Source organism: Paramisgurnus dabryanus, chromosome 1 (assembly GCF_030506205.2).
Source record: "Paramisgurnus dabryanus chromosome 1, PD_genome_1.1, whole genome shotgun sequence".
NCBI classification, from domain to species: Eukaryota; Metazoa; Chordata; class Actinopteri; order Cypriniformes; family Cobitidae; genus Paramisgurnus; species Paramisgurnus dabryanus.
The window spans coordinates 19,173,379-19,192,943 of NC_133337.1; the positions used below are offsets into that span (position 1 = coordinate 19,173,379).

Sequence of the window (19,565 nt, forward strand, 5' to 3'; positions counted from 1 at the left end):
GAAAATGCTACATATTTTTAAATTATTTAAATTTTCTTGTCTTTAACTGATAGATGCAATGCTAGGGTTCTTAAAAAAAATCATATTTGTTTAAAAAAAAATTATTTTAATTATGAAAAATGTAGGACCTACAATGCCTATTTATATTCTCTATTCCTAATACCACCTGTAGATGGCGCCATAGCTTTTGGACATTCTTGGGTTTCTCTGCAGCTAAAGAATGGACTTCAACAATTTATTTATTTATTTTTGTGTGTAAATTGATGCAAACCTAGGATGACAATGTTATACATGTATACACGGAAAAACATAAAATAAAAAATATTTGGAAGATTTATGACGTTGATGACCGTTGAAACGCACGTCATCACGTCAGGCCAGCTGTGAGGGAGGGAAGTCGAAGCAGGTCGAGAAAGTTGGCGCTTTTATCAGGTGAGTAATAAACATCTCATGAAATAAAACATAATTTGGTGACTTTAAAAACTTAGAAGATTGTGTTTTGATTAAATATTTGACGTTGCAATGATTAATTTGTTCTTTTTGTGAATTGAAATTACCCGTTAGTTAATGTAACATTACTGTGAAGGATTCTGAGGTAATTTAACAGAGTTAGATCCATTAAGCAGATAACTTGTTTTTTTTAAATGTCTACGATTTTGAAATGTCGCGAGGAATGTTAGTTTTACAGTTTTTGTTCGTAATAAAAGTGATTCAAAAAATTGTCCACTAAAGTTGGATGCGAAATTAATATGACGTAGCGTAGGCAACATCATTGTTTTGCTTTATCAGTGCAGTTGGATCGTTGAATCGGTAAGTTAGGCTATACTGTAACTGTACACAGCGAGTTCCCCAGTACGACGTTCTCGCACACGAATGACATTTGAACCGCTTCATTTAAGCTATTGAACTTTTCAGTCATATGTCGTGTTGGTAGTAAAAAATCTTGTGAAGGTGGTGAAAAAGGTAGTAAATTCATCTCTATGATTCCTGAATATACCCTGATTGAATCATTTAAAATAAACCACAGAGATTGCAAGATGTGAATGAGCTTTGATCATTTAGTAAAACTGGTTAATTCAGTTGGCCATTGTGGGCTAAAAAGTTAGTTAAAGGTGATAAAAAGCTTTATTTTATTAAAAACATTCCTGTTTGGTAAAATTATTAATGTTTTATATACATTTTTACTTAATAATTGTCATTTTAATCAAATTTTATTAGAAATAATAAGTTGAAGTCACTTTGGGTAAGCCACTTAAAGGTACGGTAGGCCTACGTGTGTGTACAAGTTAAGATCAGGATGACACCACCTCCGCCTAGTTTTATGCCACGAAAAACCCTGAAAATAAACCTTATGAATGTAAAATGACTCGTCTAAGGTCAGTTTTAGGAGATGTAAGCTGCTGCTCATTCCACCTGATATTTAACACCCTGTCTCTCTTGTCTTTGTCAGATCGTTTGTTTGGAGTCTCTGTTTGTTCCAGCCATTGTGTTCCTTCATGCTCCTCCAGAGACTACTATCCGGATTGTCCGTGCCAGTGTTGTGACTCTTGCATCTTTCACCGTGTGATGTTGTCCGGGGCCCGAGGGTGAGTGGGTGCTCTGAATCTCTCCCTGTGATTTGCTTATCCAGGGTTTTTTCCTCTCCTTGTATGTTGTTAGCCTATATGTGCTGTTTGGTGTAACAATGGACCGAGTTCCACATAGGGCTGTCGCGGTAACCGCAATCCTGTATTTCCGCACTGCTGAGAAGCTTAACCGCATGAATGACACGTAACCGCAACAACCGCGCTTTTCACATTAAATTCATATATAGCTATGCCCTTCTTGTTTTTCACATCATACATGTATAATAAAGGCCAAATAGATTGTCAAGAGTTAAGAGAGTAACTTGTTTTTCGTAAATTTCAATTCAAAATGTAATACTATACTATTCATATTTCGTTAAATCATACAGTGAATGTGTGAAAGAAGTGAAACTAAGATGACAGAATAGCTGCGTCGTCTGCATCTAGATGCAGTTATAAAGATTAAAATTACTTTAATTTAACTGATCAACACAAATACAAAGCACCATAATATAACTGATTGCTTACCAGCATTAAAACCACTTAAAATAAATCATTTAGTTTTTTTCTTTGTGTATCTACAGCGTCCGCTCCGTGGATGAGGAAACTGCAGCCATTAATGCCGGTTGCTTTATTATTAACTGACTGAACACTTGACTCTTACCTGGACATTTAGATATTAAAGTTTTTTGTCACCAGTCTCTGCCTGAAACATTAGAAACATTGATGATCATCTGCCGACCTGATTGTTTCTGCACGTCCTCTATTTTACAGAGAGTTCGCTTAATTAACGGCTTTTCGTTCAGTCCGCGTGAGCTAAACATTTTTGTTCTGTAATTTGTTCTCGCATAGGCTATATTTCTACATATTTTCGACCAAGTTACACTCGGAATATAATTTAAGTTGTTATAGATAGCATTTAAGCTTGATCTGAAATTATGACAAATCAGTCTAAAAATGATCTATCCAGATTAAATTAGCCAAAACAATGATTTATTCGTTTTCATACTTAATAGATACAAGTTAATTTATCTACTAATATACTATTGAAATTGCCAAAAATAAATATTCATTGCCTTCTATATTGCATTCGTTTTGTACATTTACAGGTGCATAAATACGGTCTAATTTACATGTATTTTTAAGACACTGCTTTGTTTTGTATTTGCCGATGCTATGTAAATTTGCACTTAAAAAAACTTCTTGTTAAGAAATTGTTCTTCAATTTATTTTAGTTTTTTCAAAAAATATATTTATATAATAGTATAGCTTGTTAATCTTTTTCTCATAACGGAAAGACATTTAAAACCGCATAGCGCGCTAGTGAGCCACGCAAAATCACTGCAAGGGAAATTCCTTCACCACGACAGCCCTAGCTCCACATCTTTCCCCTCACCAAACACATAAATACGATTACTGTTATCATGTATATAATTGGTTGTCTTTTTTCTTTTATCAGAGTTCTTACAAACAGATTGATGGCAACAATGTACATGGATGGTTCAGGGGTGAAGAAGGCCTTTAAAAAACACGGCTATGTTGTGTTATAATAGGTACTACATTACTTCTTTTGTATGATTAGATGATGTACTGTTGTGTGTCTATTCAGTGTTACCCATTGTGCGGCAGACTTTTATCCATCACAGATGGACAGTGGCTATACTGTAGGGGTGTAATAATTAATTGTACAATTATTATGCCCAGTTCCCTTTCAATACGGTTCACTTCGCATTGCGTCAGTTTAGCTGACGCTATGGGGGGGAAACTCCTGTTTACTCCGTGACTGAAGCCTATTGGTTAACGTCTGTGCAAAGTACAGACCAATGACGTTTGAACCCGCGCGCGGGATGCACACGTCCTTATATAAGCGCGGTTCAATCGTCAGGAGCTCATTATTTTCTCCTTCAGCGCGAACCTCTCGCTGCTCCAAAGAAAAGAAGAAGCCTTACCTCGCCGTTGACAAAAGCCCTGCAGCGGAGTCCAGGCCTAGCATCTTCCCCTGCCGTTTTCCGGCTGAGAACCGAAGATAGCAGAGTCCAGGTCTAGCGTCTTCCCCTGCCGCTTTCCGGCCGAGAACCGAAGATAGCCTTTGCTTGCCGTGGTACAAGCCCTGTGCAGCGGACACATACCTGACGAGGTCTCCCCTGCGGCCGCCCGGTAAGATCAATATTTTTAATATAAAGCTATAAGCTAAAAGAGCAGGCGCTGTTGTAATAGCGTCCAGCACAGCGGCTCGGTGAGCCTCTCTGCTATGAATTTCCTCCGAGCGCGTTACCGGTCTGGCACCTCCCACGCCAGGACCGCGCTTATGCTTTGGTTGTCTTATCCATGTTTCGTGCTCCCCTTGCTGTTCCTCTCTCGCCGAGATGAACACACGGCGAGCCATGAGACTAGATGGATGCATAGACAAGCACACACGGACTAACCCCCCTGTGTTCTGTCACACCGCAACCGTTCATGCTTACAGAGTCCCTTCGCTCCTCTCAGATTCAGTGGCGAGATCTCTGGCACATATATTAATCCCCCGAGTGCATCGGGTGATACCGTTCATACGACGCATGGCTATTCTGTCTGTGTTGCTGCTCCCCTCTGCCGTTCCTCTCTTGTTGAGATGAACAAGCGGGGAACCGTAGAACTGGATGCATACGACAAGCATACACGGGCGGTCTGCCCCTGTTCTCTGTCATAGCACAGCCACTCGTGCTCCACGCTCGCGGAGTCCCTCGCCCCTTTCCCCACAGTGGTGAGGTCTCTTAACGGCTTAGTTAGCACGCGTTATTACGGCTCACTGCCTCTAAATGCAGCTGTCTAGTGTTCAACGATTACAGAGCTTCATGCCCCTCCCCTCCTGGAGCGGCGCGATCTCATTCGTCTGCTCGATAGGGCGGATTCGCCGCTATTGGAGCACCAAGAACACTTATTATAAGAGAGCTTCATGCCCCTCCCCTCCTGGAGCGGCACAATCTCATTCGTCTGCTCGATAAGGCGGACACGCCTCTATTGGAGCGCTAAAACACTTATTATAGAGCTTTACTGGCCTGAGTCTGTCTCACTTCGGATAGCTCACTGTTCGTCTGCCCGGTCATTTCTCTCTGGTTTAGACGGAATCAGAGGCAGAACGAATTTGTTTATAATATACTGAGGCCTGAATACCTCCCTTTATTCAGTCCCGTCCTATATCAGTGCGCTGAATATTAGTACATTCTTATATACCCGGTTTTTCTGCCCTTTTAATAAACGGCAAAACCGCGGGCCTCACGGCAGACTTCCTCTCTGCGATGGGTTCAGTCTGACATTAAACCACCTAGACATACTGCTCTGCTCCGTGAGCCGTTCGGTCACCGTCACTACTGAGGCTTGTGCACCTGAACGGGTGAGCTCTGGTCTCCGCAGCACAGCTGCATCAACAGAGAACGAAACTGTCTGGGAGAAAGGGTTAAGTCGCGCCAAGGCTGGACTGCCCTGAAATGTTTTCTGTGTGCTGTTTATCAAAACATACTGTGTAATACTGTCGGTTATGCGACCTCACTATAGTGGCGAACGGTATTTAATTCCTCTAAAAAGAGTAATTTCCGTGCTTAGTATACTGTGTATTGACACCCACGGTTGTACGGTGTCTCTAAACACTTTATCGCCTTACTGACAAGCAATCAGTAATACGCACACATGGCCCGCTGTCCATAATTCTATCGACGCTTGCCGAAAAACCCCCGGATTGCCCATATACTGTGTATTGACACCCCACGACTGTTCGGTGTCTCTAACACCTTTCTGCCAAATTCGTTCGCAGCCGAAAAACCCCGGTTTGGCCATATACTGTGTATTGACACCCCATGACTGTACGGTGTCTCTAACACCTTTCTGCCAATTTCGCTCGCAGCCCGCCTCAGTTTCGCCCGCCTCAGTCTTACGGCTGTTATTCTCTCTTCCTAGAGAGACGACAGCCTCAGACTTTTGCATGGCTCCAAGCGTTTGAATCGCGCCCTCTCCGGACGGCCACTCAAAGGCTTACAGCCAAGCGGTTTATGACGTTTTTCGGCCATATAGCTGATTTATATTAGCGGATCCGAAGACGCTCACACCTCCGCTCCAATACTCGGAGATATTAAGGGTAATATCAACCTCAAGTGAGCTTGCTACCCGCCACAATAAGTTTCAAAGCTCAAAGCGTGCGCACAGTCAGACGCGCGCAGCATCTCGTTTAGGACGGACACACGTACCCCTCTAACGAGCCTCAGAAAGCTGAATATCGTGGCATTCTGTTCATAAGTCCACTTCAGTTTGACTAAGCAAAGGTCCCGCCCCGAGCTGACGGCCGGGACGCTTATGCTTAAGTTACACACGGCTGCATGAAGTGCTGTCATTACGAGCTAGCCCAGCATCTGCTGTGGGTTGAACACGCTTTACGACGGCAATCAGCCTTCGGCGCGTGGAACGCCGTTTGTCTCATATCAATCACCTTGTACTGCGAATACGGTACATTAAGGGGATGATTTAGCACTGCAGCACTCTCGACCGTGTTATTGTGATAATGCGGTCGGGCAACTACGGTGGTTTCATTATTTACCGAACCAGACTGAGATCTCGCCCCCTGAACAAGCTGACGAGTCATCTCCTTTATAAACTCATTGCATCGCTTTATAAGCTATGTTCAATCAGAGTGATACGCATCTCATGCTTAAACTACCAAGATTCAAAATATTAACCTGCCTTATGACACATTGACGCAAGCTGCTAGGACCCCTTTCACGAGGCGTCCTTATGCAAAGTCTGATTCATTCTGTCTAGTGACATTGAAAGTCTAAACCCCCCGCGAATCGTGGGTGGAACACTTTTCTCCTCACTACAGAGGCACGGCGGCTCTCTGCCCTACCTATATCTATGTGGCCGTGATAACAGCGAACCACGCTTTTACGACCGACCATTCATTTAATTCACAAGCCTGTCATCTCTCAGATGCGGACGGCGGCGGTAACAGCGAACCATGCTTTTACGGCTGGCCATTCACTTTATTCATAAGCCTGTCATTTCTCAGATGCGGACGGTGCCCGAGGCACAGCGCTCTGGAACTGTCCAAGGTCCTGTATGACAGATACGTCTGACGTACATCAGACGATCAGCTGTTCATCTGCGTCACAGATCACTCACTAGAGCACCTGTCAATACAGGTTATTTATGGATCTTTGACGTTATCACCTCCGTGACAATTATGCTCACTTGTCTTAGAGCATGGGCATGGTCTTAGAGGTTTCTCATTTGACAATTGTGACATGGCCGGCTGGTCCCCGCCGTCCACGTTGTCAGTTTACAGCTTCGACATCCCTGCTTCGCGCACTACTGAGGTTTGTTGCATTAAAGGTGCGCCCATTAGCTCACCTGTATGCACGATATGGTTTTTAGTTATATGCGTCCACTGTGTGCTTAGAGAAGCTCACATGTACACGCTATAACATTTTGGTATACAATAAGATGCGCTTGGAAAAGCGTTGGGTGCCCACCGTTACGTTCATCAATCATATCTGTACACATTCACGGCGCGTTCTGTGCACTGATTTATCTATACGCATTCACGGTGCACTGAAGACTTCACCCGTGTGCGCACAATTTATTATCAGAACACATGACGGCACGCTCGAGAATCTTGCCGGCCTGTGCATTATAACACTCTGATTCATCTATATGCATTCACGATGTATTCAAGTGTTCACCTGTGCCCGTGCAATTTATAGTCAATACACATTTACGGCGCGCTTGGAAAGCTCACCGATCTGTGCACTATAATACTACCTATATGCATCCCGATGCGCTCGAGGGCGCACCTGGGTTCACACTATTGTGGTATCTGTATAATCCAACGCTACGAACCGTTCTGCCGCATATTATAGTCCGATCGGCCGTTCGTGAGCTTCGCAGATCACTCACTACACGTATGTCTGTTGCTAACAGTGGTTATTTAGATGTATCGTTGAAACCATCGCACTGGCTCACGCCCCTCTATGAGCTATGTCCTATATAGAGCCCACTCTGTGCGAGTTTGGCTTCTTCATGAACTTGGTCTACAGGGGTATCTATATTTGATATCTGCTATGCGGCCGGCTGGTCTTCGCCGTCTACGTTGTCAGATTGTACAGCTTAGACGTCCCTGCCCTACGAGCGCAGGTTCTCTCGGCTCAATCATGCACGCTCATGCGTTTTATGTGTACACCACGGTGCGCTTAGCGAGCTCACCAACGTGACTCTGAATTTACTTATCTCGCACAGCCTCGGCGCGCTCGGTACCTCGCCGTCTTGTGCTATGTTATGTGCCCCCGGTGCGTTTAAAACCCCACTGTGTGCGCGTCAACAATTTATATGGTGCTTACACATTTGCTTTAAAGCGGTGAATATGCCGGGTATAGGGCCACACGCAGTGTCTCTCCGGTAAGGCACTTCAGTACGTTGTGTATGCACGGCGTGATGGGATTACGTTCCCCCATAGCGTCAGCTAAACTGACGCAATGCGAAGTGAACCATATTGAAAGGGAACGCTTAGGTTACTCACGTAACCCCGGTTCCCTGAAATAACGGGAACGAAGCATTGCGTCTCTTGCCGTGCTACAAACGTCTACTCAGCGAGTGTTATTCGGCTGCGCGCTTCAGTCGAATAATAATAACGATTGAACCGCGCTTATATAAGGACGTGTGCATCCCGCGCGCGGGTTCAAACGTCATTGGTCTGTACTTTGTACAGACGTTAACCAATAGGCTTCAGTCACGGAGTAAACAGGAGTTTCCCCCCATAGCGTCAGCTAAATTGACGCCATGCTTCGTTCCCGTTATTTCAGGAAACCGGGGTTACGTGAGTAACCTAAGCGTTTCTCAATAAGTTATGGTCAAATGCTGCCACATCCAAAAGCCAGAGGGCGCTCTCATGCATAAACTCAAAATATGTTATATATGTTATTTATCTACAAATGTTCAGACAATATTAAAAGCACAGGTTTTAAAAGTGTGAAATCTGTTATACCTATGCCACCTTTAGTTAAAGGTCACGTTCTTCTATATCCCTTTTTTTAAACCCTAGTTAGTTTGTAATGTTGCTATACAGGGCTCAAAATTAACTTTTTTATTTGGTAGCACTGGTGCTCCCAACTTTAAAGAGTTAGGAGCACCAGCAAAAATTTAGGCGCATCCATCCAAAAATTAAAGGCACCAAAACTACAATGTATATGTTAATAGATTTATTTTATAAAAAATAAAACGCCACCATGGCCAGCATTTAAAATTTGGTCTTCTATTTATTTTATTTCATTTTATTTTTTGCTGCATAGATTCCAAAATTAATACCCAAATGTTGTTGAAATAGTATAGCAATAATAATTTAACAATTACAGGTAAAATGATTAAGATTACAATAGAAAATCTAGCAAACACGTAAAACACTGATTAATTGGGACATTACAAAAGTGACCTTAATAAAGAAGGCTAATATATATATATTGGTATTGATAACTGCAATACCAGGATGCTATTACTACTAAATAGGCAATGTTTTAAAAAATACTATAAAAACATACCATCAACATTGTCGTGTTCCACATCAACATGGACCACAAGGATGTATGTCGGATGTCCATTCACCAGCGCATGCGCACATACACAATCAAACACTCTTTGACAGACAGGTCGGTGTCTCCATCAATAATGAACACATTTGTCATGACACTACTTGTGTTTTTGGCACTTTCGCCATGTTTAAGCAAGGTTAGGCGCTTAAAATGTTTTGATTCCGCCACCAACGCCGTTTTAAAGGATTTACAGTAAACACAGTAACGTTAAGTTACATCGAGCCATTCTCATAGCGGAGCCACTCGTAATCTTGAAGCCACTTTCTCTGAAAGGTTTAACGGCAAGTCTTATCTTCCGGTGGTGGAGTCGCATTTGAATCCGGATCGTCGTCATTAATTACAGTAGTAACATTGGCTGTAGTCGGCTCGTTCTCGTCACGCTCGCGGACGGTTCGTCTTTCACATTTTCGCGCTTCACGTACCAACGTAGCACGGCAACAAGGAATGACTGACGCCTATTTTTAGCCAATCTGCGGTCTTCATTAAACGCAAGAACTTAATGGTGAAATTTGATTGGTTAGTAACGTTGGAGAACACTGAACCTGGAACAGCAGCACGCAGCATCACAATCTAAATCAAGTCGCACCACACAACAAAATGGGCAGTCGCACAAATGCTCCCAAATATATTTTAAGGTGGCACAGATTAAATTTCGGTCGCATATGCGACCAAAATAGTCGCAATTTCGAGCCCTGCTATAATAGCATTAATAATACTTGTAAAATGATGAAGCTCAAAGTTCACTCCCAGGTGATATATTTTCTTTAACAGAATTCCTCTGAATACCTCAAAGCCTACAGCGAACGGCCGGTTTGGACTTTAGCCCTCTACTTCCCGCTTTAATGACCTCAGTAGAATTTTTTTTTTACTAAACTCCGCCCACAGGAATACGTCAGTCATCTGCTTAGCTAACGGCAAGCTATGCTGCTATCGAATCACAACACACTAAACAAACTACACAATCAGATAGGGCTGGGCGATAAATCGATTTTATCGATTAACTCGAATGTGTAGTTTAACATCGATTTGTTTGAATTAAATCGGTTTCCTCTTTAACATCCGCTAACACTCCCCTCTGTGCTCCCGTAGTTCCGAGTGGGCTCAGCCCTCCCCCGCACGTTTGCCATAGAGATACCAGGGCTTGCAAAATTTTTTAATCCCTGATAGCCCTTCGGGCAGGCACTCTTTCATTTTTGGTAGCCCGAAATGAATTCAAGTAGCCCGAATAAAAAATACACTGTTTAATGTAGAATATTGATAAATCCTGGATTTCCATGTAAGCCAACTATTTCTGCCCATCCCCAGCTAACAATTTGGTACCCCAAACGTTCCCCTAACATTAGTTTTTGGTTTCTAGAATGTTATTTTCCAAGGTTTTTGTTTAATAGCAAGGAATGTTTTCTTAAAGAAAATAAACATTCCCCTACTGTTATTTTTAGGTTATTTTAACATTCCCCTAACGTTAGAATAATTGAATGTTATATTACTGAATGTTATATTATATGAATGTATTATAACACAGGTTATTTTTAATTTAATTTAATATAATAAAATACCTCAACACATATTTAGATAACATGGTATTTTATCAAATATATAAACAACCAGTGACTTTAACACAATATAGAAGACTTAAAACAGATATTTATTAAAAAAGAATAAACATTTAATTCCCTTTAGGTTAACAGATCTTACCATAGCCGTTTATTTTCACTAGAATAATGTTAGACTCTGAGGTAAAACGAAATGACAAACACACATTCAATTCGCTTTAGGTAAATGTAATGTAAATGCTGTTTAGTCACCTATCAAAAGCTTCTAACATTATATTCTCTTAATAGCATAGACGTGTCAAATCGATCGGAAATCACTCAAATATATTTTCCTTCTCATATATTTAAGTTACTACCTGAAGAAAGAAAAAAGAAACGCTAAAACAATGTTATTCTATGAGGTAATTTTTTTTTTAAATGACTTGAGTTCGCGCTGAGCACAAGAGCAGGCAGGTGCTTGTGAAGAGTGAAGCCGGGAGAAGCGCGTGCAGAGGGTCGCGTGCAGAGGGTGAGCATGTCACGCTTTCTGTTTGTGTGACTGTCACGTATTGGTTACTCAACTTTTTTGTCCTAATTTCTAACCATTGTCGCTTCGGTTTAGGGTTAGATTTACATAAAATTACATCCTTACCTAAACAAACTCTAACCCCAACAGGTGAAATCTGGTTAAAGTTTAGAAAATATAAAAGAATAAGCCTTGTATCTTTTTTTTTATAAACCAATACTTAAAGTGACAAATACTTAAAGTGACATATAACACAAGCACCAAATCTAACCCTAAACCAAAGCGACAATGGTTTGAAAATAGGACAAAAAAGTTGAGTAACCAATACGTGACAGTGACACAAACAGAAAAGCGTGACATGCTCTTGCTCAAACACGGCAAAGCATGACATTTTCACGCTGCTCCATGCGTGAAATAGTCACGTAATTTCGTGATATAGGGTTGGTGTGTCTGTCTGTCTGTCTGTCTTGCACTCTTGATGCTTTAGAGTTTCACCCATTCATTCATGCTGTGCACTTTTTTATATCGTGGCTGATTTGTAAATTGTACACACACAAAAACATTTTTTTTTTTCATATTTTCCCATTCATTTCCTATTATTGTACTAGTGTAACAAGTTTTTTCTTTTTTGACATTCTGCTAAATATATAAATATTTCTCTACTTGTGTGATTACAGGTGGCAATTGCATCAGAGGGAGAAGACTTCACAGTGCCTCCCTATACATGGATGTCAGCTGACGTCAATCACTTGTCTTCCGCCATTTTGAGGACCTGAAGTGGTCGCAAAAGAACTAGAAGCTATGCCTTCAATATGCTGTGAGCATCAAAATCGCTATTTTAACAACACTAAGAAGGCTCAACACAACATGATATTTTGCTCGAAGTATCGCCTATGTCTCTACACGTGAACTCGAGCATTGAGAACATTGTTTGTGAACACAGAGTTAACTAAAAAGAAGGTTTTGAACAACTCACTTTGGATGATTTGGCGTCCGCTCGCCGCTTTCTTCCCAGTCAAGATGTATCGATCTCCAATTGCGACGTAAGGAGGGAGGAGAGTAAAGATGATATCTCCTAAAGCATAGTTCCTTAAAAATGCACGGATAAGTCGTTGTTTTGTTGCAAGTGAAAAACAATAATGACCTTCTAGTTGAAAAAGGAGCCTTATATGAGATTCATTCATTCGCATTCGGAAATCGATTATTTACGTCTGGCAGAGATGACGAGCGGACACCATAACAGCCAAAGTCAGTTGTACAAAACCTTTCTTTTTAGTAAACTCTGTGTACAAAAACAATGTTCTCAATGCCCGCGTTCATGTGTAGAGATCCAGGTGATACTTCGAGCAAAGTTTCATGTTGTGTCGCGCCTTCTTATGTTGTAAAATAGTGGTAGTTCGGTAGCAGCGGACAGCGGCTGGAAGAACGCATCAGGGATCGAGAAGGCATAACACCCTAACCAAGATATATTTTTTTAAAGTAGCGTTTATTTTCATGACAGTCAAGATGCGACATGTTGTCTTTCGTAGCTTTTTACTGTATCCATAAGAATCATAGACAGTAAAAGATAAGAAATCCGTAAGTCGTAGCAAGGTAGCCAATGCTTGTCAATAGCCTACTGGTACTCGGTAGGTCCTCAAGATGGCGGCATGACGTAAAAGGTCACATGACTGAAATCTATCTATACTGCAGGGACAACCTTGCAGTCATATGCAAAGGATTTGCTGAAATTTCTTTCATCCTGCCCCCAGCTGAAATCGAAAATTGAAAAAATGAAGGCAGGAAACAAGCGGTTGCCTATAAAAAAACAAATTTAGGGGTTAATTATTTTCAAATAATTAAATTGATGTTCTTTTGTTAAATTGTTCATTCATCGTTAGTTGTTTTGACAGTTTCTTGTTATTCTTTTAAAATTGTTAGTATTTAATATGTTATAGTTTGGATAAATATTTTTGTTTTAAATAAACTTGTTTTGGGTTAAATTAAGGTGTTTCTACTATGCTTTTAAATTTGTAATTTAGTTTTTTGTTGATAACTTTGGCTGAAATTAGGTTTATCTACACCAGTACTCTAGTATTGAATTTACCCTATAACTACACAGAACAAGGGGGTAACAAGTGCCACTTTAATTTACAGCCCGCAGATGTCGTACTTACTCTGTAACTACGTGAAACAAAGGTGTAACAAGTGCCACTTTAATTTACAGCCCGCAGTTGTCATACTTACTCTGTAACTACGTGAAACAAAGGTGTAACAAGTGGCACTTTAATTTACAGCCCGCAGTTGTCGTACTTACTCTGTAACTACCTGAAACAAAGGTGTAACAAGTGCCACTTTAATTTACAGCCCGCAGATGCTGTACTTACTCTGTAACTACAGGAAACAAAGGTGTAACAAGAGCCACTTTAATTTACAGCCCGCAGATGCTGTACTTACTCTGTAACTACATGAAACAAAGGGGTAACAAGTGCCACTTTAATTTACAGCCCGCAGATGCTGTACTTACTCTGTAACTACAGGAAACAAAGGTGTAACAAGTGCCACTTTAATTTACAGCCCGCAGATGCTGTACTTACTCTGTAACTACGTGAAACAAAGGGGTAACAAGTGCCACTTTAATTTACAGCCCGCAGATGCCGTATTTACTATGTAACTACATGAAACAAGGGGGTAACAAGTTTGACTTAGACTGTAACAACACAAAATATTGTATATTTACACAGTAACTACAGAAAATAGTTCTAGTTTTGCTTGCTTTGCTTTCACTATAGTTGCCTTGCCTATTTTTAATTTTGCTTGATGACCCAAAAAATTCCTGTACTCTTTTTCTTAAGGTAAGTAACCTTTGTAATATTAAAAATATAGGAATTTATAACTTCGTCACAATCCCCATTTCCATACTCTACCATCTGCATTCCTGTGCTTACTGATAGTGATCGCAGACTATTGTCACAGCTGTTTATTCAATACAGTGGGGGTTAAAGGTGTGGTCTTCTGATTGGTCAGTTTAAATGTATCATTTTAGGTTTAGTCACATGGTCAAGGGATAGAGAATAAAGGTCTTGGTTTTCATGAGCTCTGGGCTTTTGCCTTTTGGCATTTGCCTTTTGCTTGCTTCCCTCTGCTTTTCTTCTTTACCTGAGTTCTTGGGTTTAGGCCATTAAGATTCCAGTTCTAAATGGTGATTCTCTTTCATCTAAACTTTCTTTCTTTCTCTGTTCTCTATCTTATCAGGTAATATCTCACATACATTGGAAACAGTTAATTGTTTGTATTAAGTACCCTTTCATGCATTTATAGTGTAATCATTTCAATTGTTACTTTAAGTCAGTACTGTTACTAAACCTTTTCATTTACAAATCTGTTGTTAAGTTTTGATTTAGTGTTAATACTTAAACGCTAGATATTCCAATTTATATATTTATATTCTAGCAATGCTCTCCCACATATCTTGCTATTATAACTGCACTTATTTCCGTCGTTAGTAGGTTGCAGAAGGGTGATAATTGACCAGAACTACACAGTTTTATAATATCATGCTGTTAACATTTCTCAGTCATTTTGGCATTCCTACAGACTGAACCACTGTAGTGAATCCACCCTTACACCTTTATTGAAAATTCTAAATAAATTGTATCGTACTAATAAATAGCATAAACACATTAACTGAATTTCAAGTTTTGTTGTTCAGTAATCTCCATCACATGCATCATGAAATGAAAAAATATGGTACCCCGTGGTTAAAAAAATACTTGGCCTAAATATATTTTATACCTATATTATTTCAAAAATATATGTGGTGTATGACTATGATTGAATGAAGACCCAGCGTACGTTACAACCATCTCAGAGGTCTCTTCTGAATCAGCGCAGTTTGTGGAATCCATGTGAAAGCAAATGACGCCAGTGTGATCACCACGCACCAGCTATATGTGGAAAAGAGTATGATCGAGCCAATTCAGTGAATGTGTTTTCTCGCTAAATTACTCTCAAACATAAAATTGTTTTGCATGTAGCCTACACCATATCACGTAGGCCTAATATTTGAATCGTTAGCCAGAGGTTACTTACTGTATAAATAATTTGTAATTTCCCACGTCTTTAGCATAATATGTAATATTACATAATGCCATGTAATATTAAAATAATTAGCCCTTAGTTATAACATACTGCATATATTATTTGTATTTTTCCTGGTTGTTACCCCTTTGTTCCCCAAATATTATAAATTGTTCTTTTAAAATTACACGTATGTACTTTATAAGTATACTATAATTACAGAAATGTATGCTGTAAATTCGCTGAACTTACGCAGTACTTTACTGCATATATCCTGGTTGTTACCCCTTTATTCCCCGAATATTATAAATTGTTCCCTTATAATTACACGTACGTACTTCATAAGTAAACTATAATTACAGAAACTTACCCAGTAAATTCGCTGTACTTACGCAGTACTTTACTGCATATATCCTGGTTGTTACCCCTTTTATTCCAAAAATATTATAAATTGATCCCTTATAATTACACGTATGTACTTCATAAGTAAACTATAATTACAGAAATGTATGCTGTAAATTCGCTGTACTTACGCAGTACTTTACTGCATATATCCTGGTTGTTACCCCTTTATTCCCCAATATTATAAATTGTTCCCTTATAATTACACATACCTACTTCATAAGTACACTATAGTTACAGAAACATACGCTGTAAATTCGCTGTACTTACGCAGTACTTTCCGGGCTGTAATCTAAAGCGTTACCCATTTTAGAAATCAAACTCAATGACTCTTCTAAAAATATTAACTGAACCACTTGAGGCATCATCACATGACATTCATACAACCACATGTTTAACTCACCCATGTTGACAAATCCAATGTCGACATATATCTTGGCACATACAGACCCCAGTAGATACCCAAACACCGGACCAATGACCGATATCGTCTGGACACATCCTGATACAAACGATAGATGAACTGATTAGTGTCACGTATAGTCTCCCAAGAAAGTATACATACTGTAAACAAAAATGTAGATGTACCGATGTAGAAAGCTGCATTTTCTTCCAGAGCGTAGTCATCGATGTACGAAATTCCCAGAGGTTGCACTGGGGTCTCACCAATTCCACGTAAGATATTCCCCAGAAAAACATATATCCACATGGATAACCTGGACTCGTGTTCGCAACCTGGAGAGAACGTGGAGAATCTCTTTCATAAGTATGTATACTGATTTAAAGCTCATATGTTTAAATCAGTATGTTTTCATTTTCTCAGTCAGTCATTTGATACCTGGGTTGGGTATTGAAGAGGTGCTGGGACCTGTGGACAGATCGCCGGCAGGACATGGAGACAGATAACTGCTCGAGTTCACTGATGATCTAATTGATGTTTCAAACTTGTATCTGCATACACAAAACCAATGCAACCACTGAATCTCAAGAAGACCACATCAAATGAAAACAGAACAAATGTATTCAGAATAGCACACTCTAAAAATGGCTGGGTTATTTTTGACCCATAATGGGTAAATATTGGACAGAACACATGCTGGGTTAAAAATTACCCCATGCTGGGTCAAAAATGACCCAATATTGGGTTGTTGTTATGCAACCATGGGGTATAATAACCCAGCATTTGGGTTAAAACAACCTAGCATTGGGTCAATTTAACCCAGCGGTTTTAAATATTTACCCATTATGGGTCAAAAATAACCAAGCCATTTTTAGAGTGCATGTAAACGCAAAGCTGGCACACTCTCAGGGTTATAAACGCTTGTCGATTTACAAAAGAGGTGCTGTAGGGATCAGTCAAAAGAGCAAGGTTGTGTAAAATTCTTGACTTCATCAAGATAATATCTGAGACTGAAACATGGTATACAGAGCAAACACAACGAATGGTGTTTGTGACTTTAACAAGATCAAACTGAATCCATGTGACCCTCGAAGACCGCTCCGCTTATTAACAGAAAAACAGAATGAGTCAATGTTGTCCGATCTGCCGGTATGCTTTTCATCAAACATCTCTGGGTATTTTTAGAGTTACTGAAAATGTTTCGTCTTACCGTCCAATAAGGAAATGGGGCAAGGCGATTAGAAAAGTTCCTATTGACATCAGCAGGCAGCCAATGGCAATGATCTTCGGACGGTGAAGTTTGGCACCAAAGTAACTCACAAAGGCGATCACCAACAAGTTACCTAAGAGCAAAGACAGGAAGGAATCATTCAGATAAACATATTGAGTACTTTCATGCGAAAGACTGTGACACGGTTACAATGGCTCTGTTAAAAAAGCGTAAACTAAATGCTAATCTTAGCTTATGTTGTTTATTGAGAGGCCCACAAAGGATTGCAATGTTTAGATTTGTACGTTATTGTATGGAGGATGTTTTGGCTTCGACTCCAGTCTTTTTAATAAACTCAGATTCACTCATGAATGCACATATACGCTTCACAAACTCTCATTCAACGTTTCCAACAAACAACTGATTTCTACATGATTGACCGCTTTTGTCTGTTGTGAACTGTGAACTTGAGGAATTTAATGGATTGCATGTGAGATGTGCACATGAACACTATTAAAATGTTTTATTTATGAGTGGAAAATCTAGCTTTTCAAGGGACACTCCTCTTTTTTTTTTAAATAGACTCATTTTCCAGCTCCCCTAGAGTTAAACATTTGATTGTTACTGTTTTGCACTCAAAAAAACGATTCCTGGCAATATTTACTTTTAAGTATTTGGATCATTTAGATTTTATTTAAATACTCGATTTTTAAAATATATGTAATCCGATTTATTAGAATATATATAAATCTGTTCAATTTAAAAACTATTAGATTTAATCAGTTAAAATGTATGAATATGAATTAAATAAATCTAGCCGTGAAACAAACCGGATAAATTCTATGAGATTGATTTACATACAAGTGTCAGGAAACTGACTTTAGCAGAAGCGGAAATGACGTCTATTCACACTCCAGTCAGGAGGTGGCGCCAAAATCAAAAACAAACGCTACAGCACATGGACTTCGCCATTTTGCATTGGACTGGATCGTCATCTCACTAGTTTACGATCGCCAAATTGTAGGTGAGTAAAGTTAACAAGTTTGATGTGATTATCTAAAATATAATTGTCTGTTGTTTAATTACATGTGTGACGCGTTGCATGTTTCAGAGTAAAATACACCTCACTACACAGATGGTCTCTTGGAATGTAAGTTACCCTGCAGTGTCTGTTGCTTTTATTGGTTATTTTTTGTGGTTTAATGTTTGAAACCTAAGAAATAAATAAAGTCATAGGCTACTGGAGACTTATCAGAATAAAATAATCATATAATCTCTGTGACTTTATTAACAAAAGAATGTTACAATTATACTATGTTGTTGAGTGCATTGTGTGTGTCTAACTAAAACTTTATTTTACAGATACAGCATCATTTCATCGTCTATATGGTGGGACAACCTGCTAGACAGGGTATGTAAGTTATGCTACAAAGATATTGATTTCTGATGCAAAGCTGGATTTTCATCATTGCAGTGTCACATGATCATTTAGAAATCATTTTAATATGATGATTTATTGTCAATATTGGAAACAGGTGTTTTTTTTCCAATAAATGCAGTCATGATAAGCATAAGAGACTTCATTCCAAACATTTCACCGGTAGTGTACACACATGCTGGGACACAATATTTCTGAAACAGAAAAAACATACTCTTCGTCTCACAAAATCTTTATCTGTCTCTATAAACTATTATCTACATAAAATATTGTTAAAGAAAATCATTAAATATTGTGTTTTTTTGTCTTGTTCTAGTTGAAGACATCTGTATCTACCTCAAAGAAGGCATGGAGAGACACATTAAAGAATATGTGGTAAGTGTATGTCAACCTACTCTATTTTTATATCTATCTATTTATATGTATGTGTGTGTATATAAATATCTTATGGATAACTAGATGTTTAAACAAGGTGATTATCTGTTTTCAGGTCTTTTGATGGATTTGTGACTAATGTTCTATTATTTTACACATTTGAATCAGTCTACATATTTTAAATATCAGAGTTTGTAAAACAATTTGCCTGCACATTTTTGAAAATTTCACTTTGACTGCTATTGGGACTGATTTTTTTGTTGTTCTTCTCCAGAATTGTGAAATTGGTGAGTTGGGGATTGCACAGACAGTGGAAGTTTTGCAAAACCTACTTGGTGTCACACATGGGTGTGAAATTACTTTTTGGACTCATTTATGCACTTAAACTGAACTACCAGAAGAACCTCAGGTGCACCTTTGACCTTTCAAAAAATCCTAATGGAACTGGACT

The 19,565-nt window shown here is 39.4% G+C and overlaps 1 protein-coding gene and 1 long non-coding RNA gene across 4 annotated transcripts in view; one reads left to right on the forward strand and one right to left on the reverse strand.

Annotated features, from left to right (window-relative positions):
* Positions 1 to 19,565, reverse strand: part of slco1c1 (solute carrier organic anion transporter family, member 1C1) — a 43,703-nt gene that overhangs the window by 14,866 nt on the left and 9,272 nt on the right. For all 3 annotated transcript variants that reach the window (XM_065264298.2, XM_065273348.2, XM_065264299.2), the window contains 4 exons: positions 17,302 to 17,434; positions 16,530 to 16,642; positions 16,280 to 16,426; positions 16,095 to 16,193 (listed from right to left, as the gene is read on the reverse strand). In XM_065264298.2, the coding sequence (XP_065120370.2) occupies positions 16,095 to 16,193; positions 16,280 to 16,426; positions 16,530 to 16,642; positions 17,302 to 17,434 (492 nt within the window). The remainder of the gene's footprint in view (positions 1 to 16,094; positions 16,194 to 16,279; positions 16,427 to 16,529; positions 16,643 to 17,301; positions 17,435 to 19,565) is intronic.
* LOC135758723 (uncharacterized) lies at positions 121 to 13,521 on the forward strand. The gene is made up of 4 exons (XR_010536570.2): positions 121 to 432; positions 1,451 to 1,586; positions 3,025 to 3,118; positions 11,908 to 13,521. It is a non-coding gene; the product is annotated as an uncharacterized lncRNA (long non-coding RNA).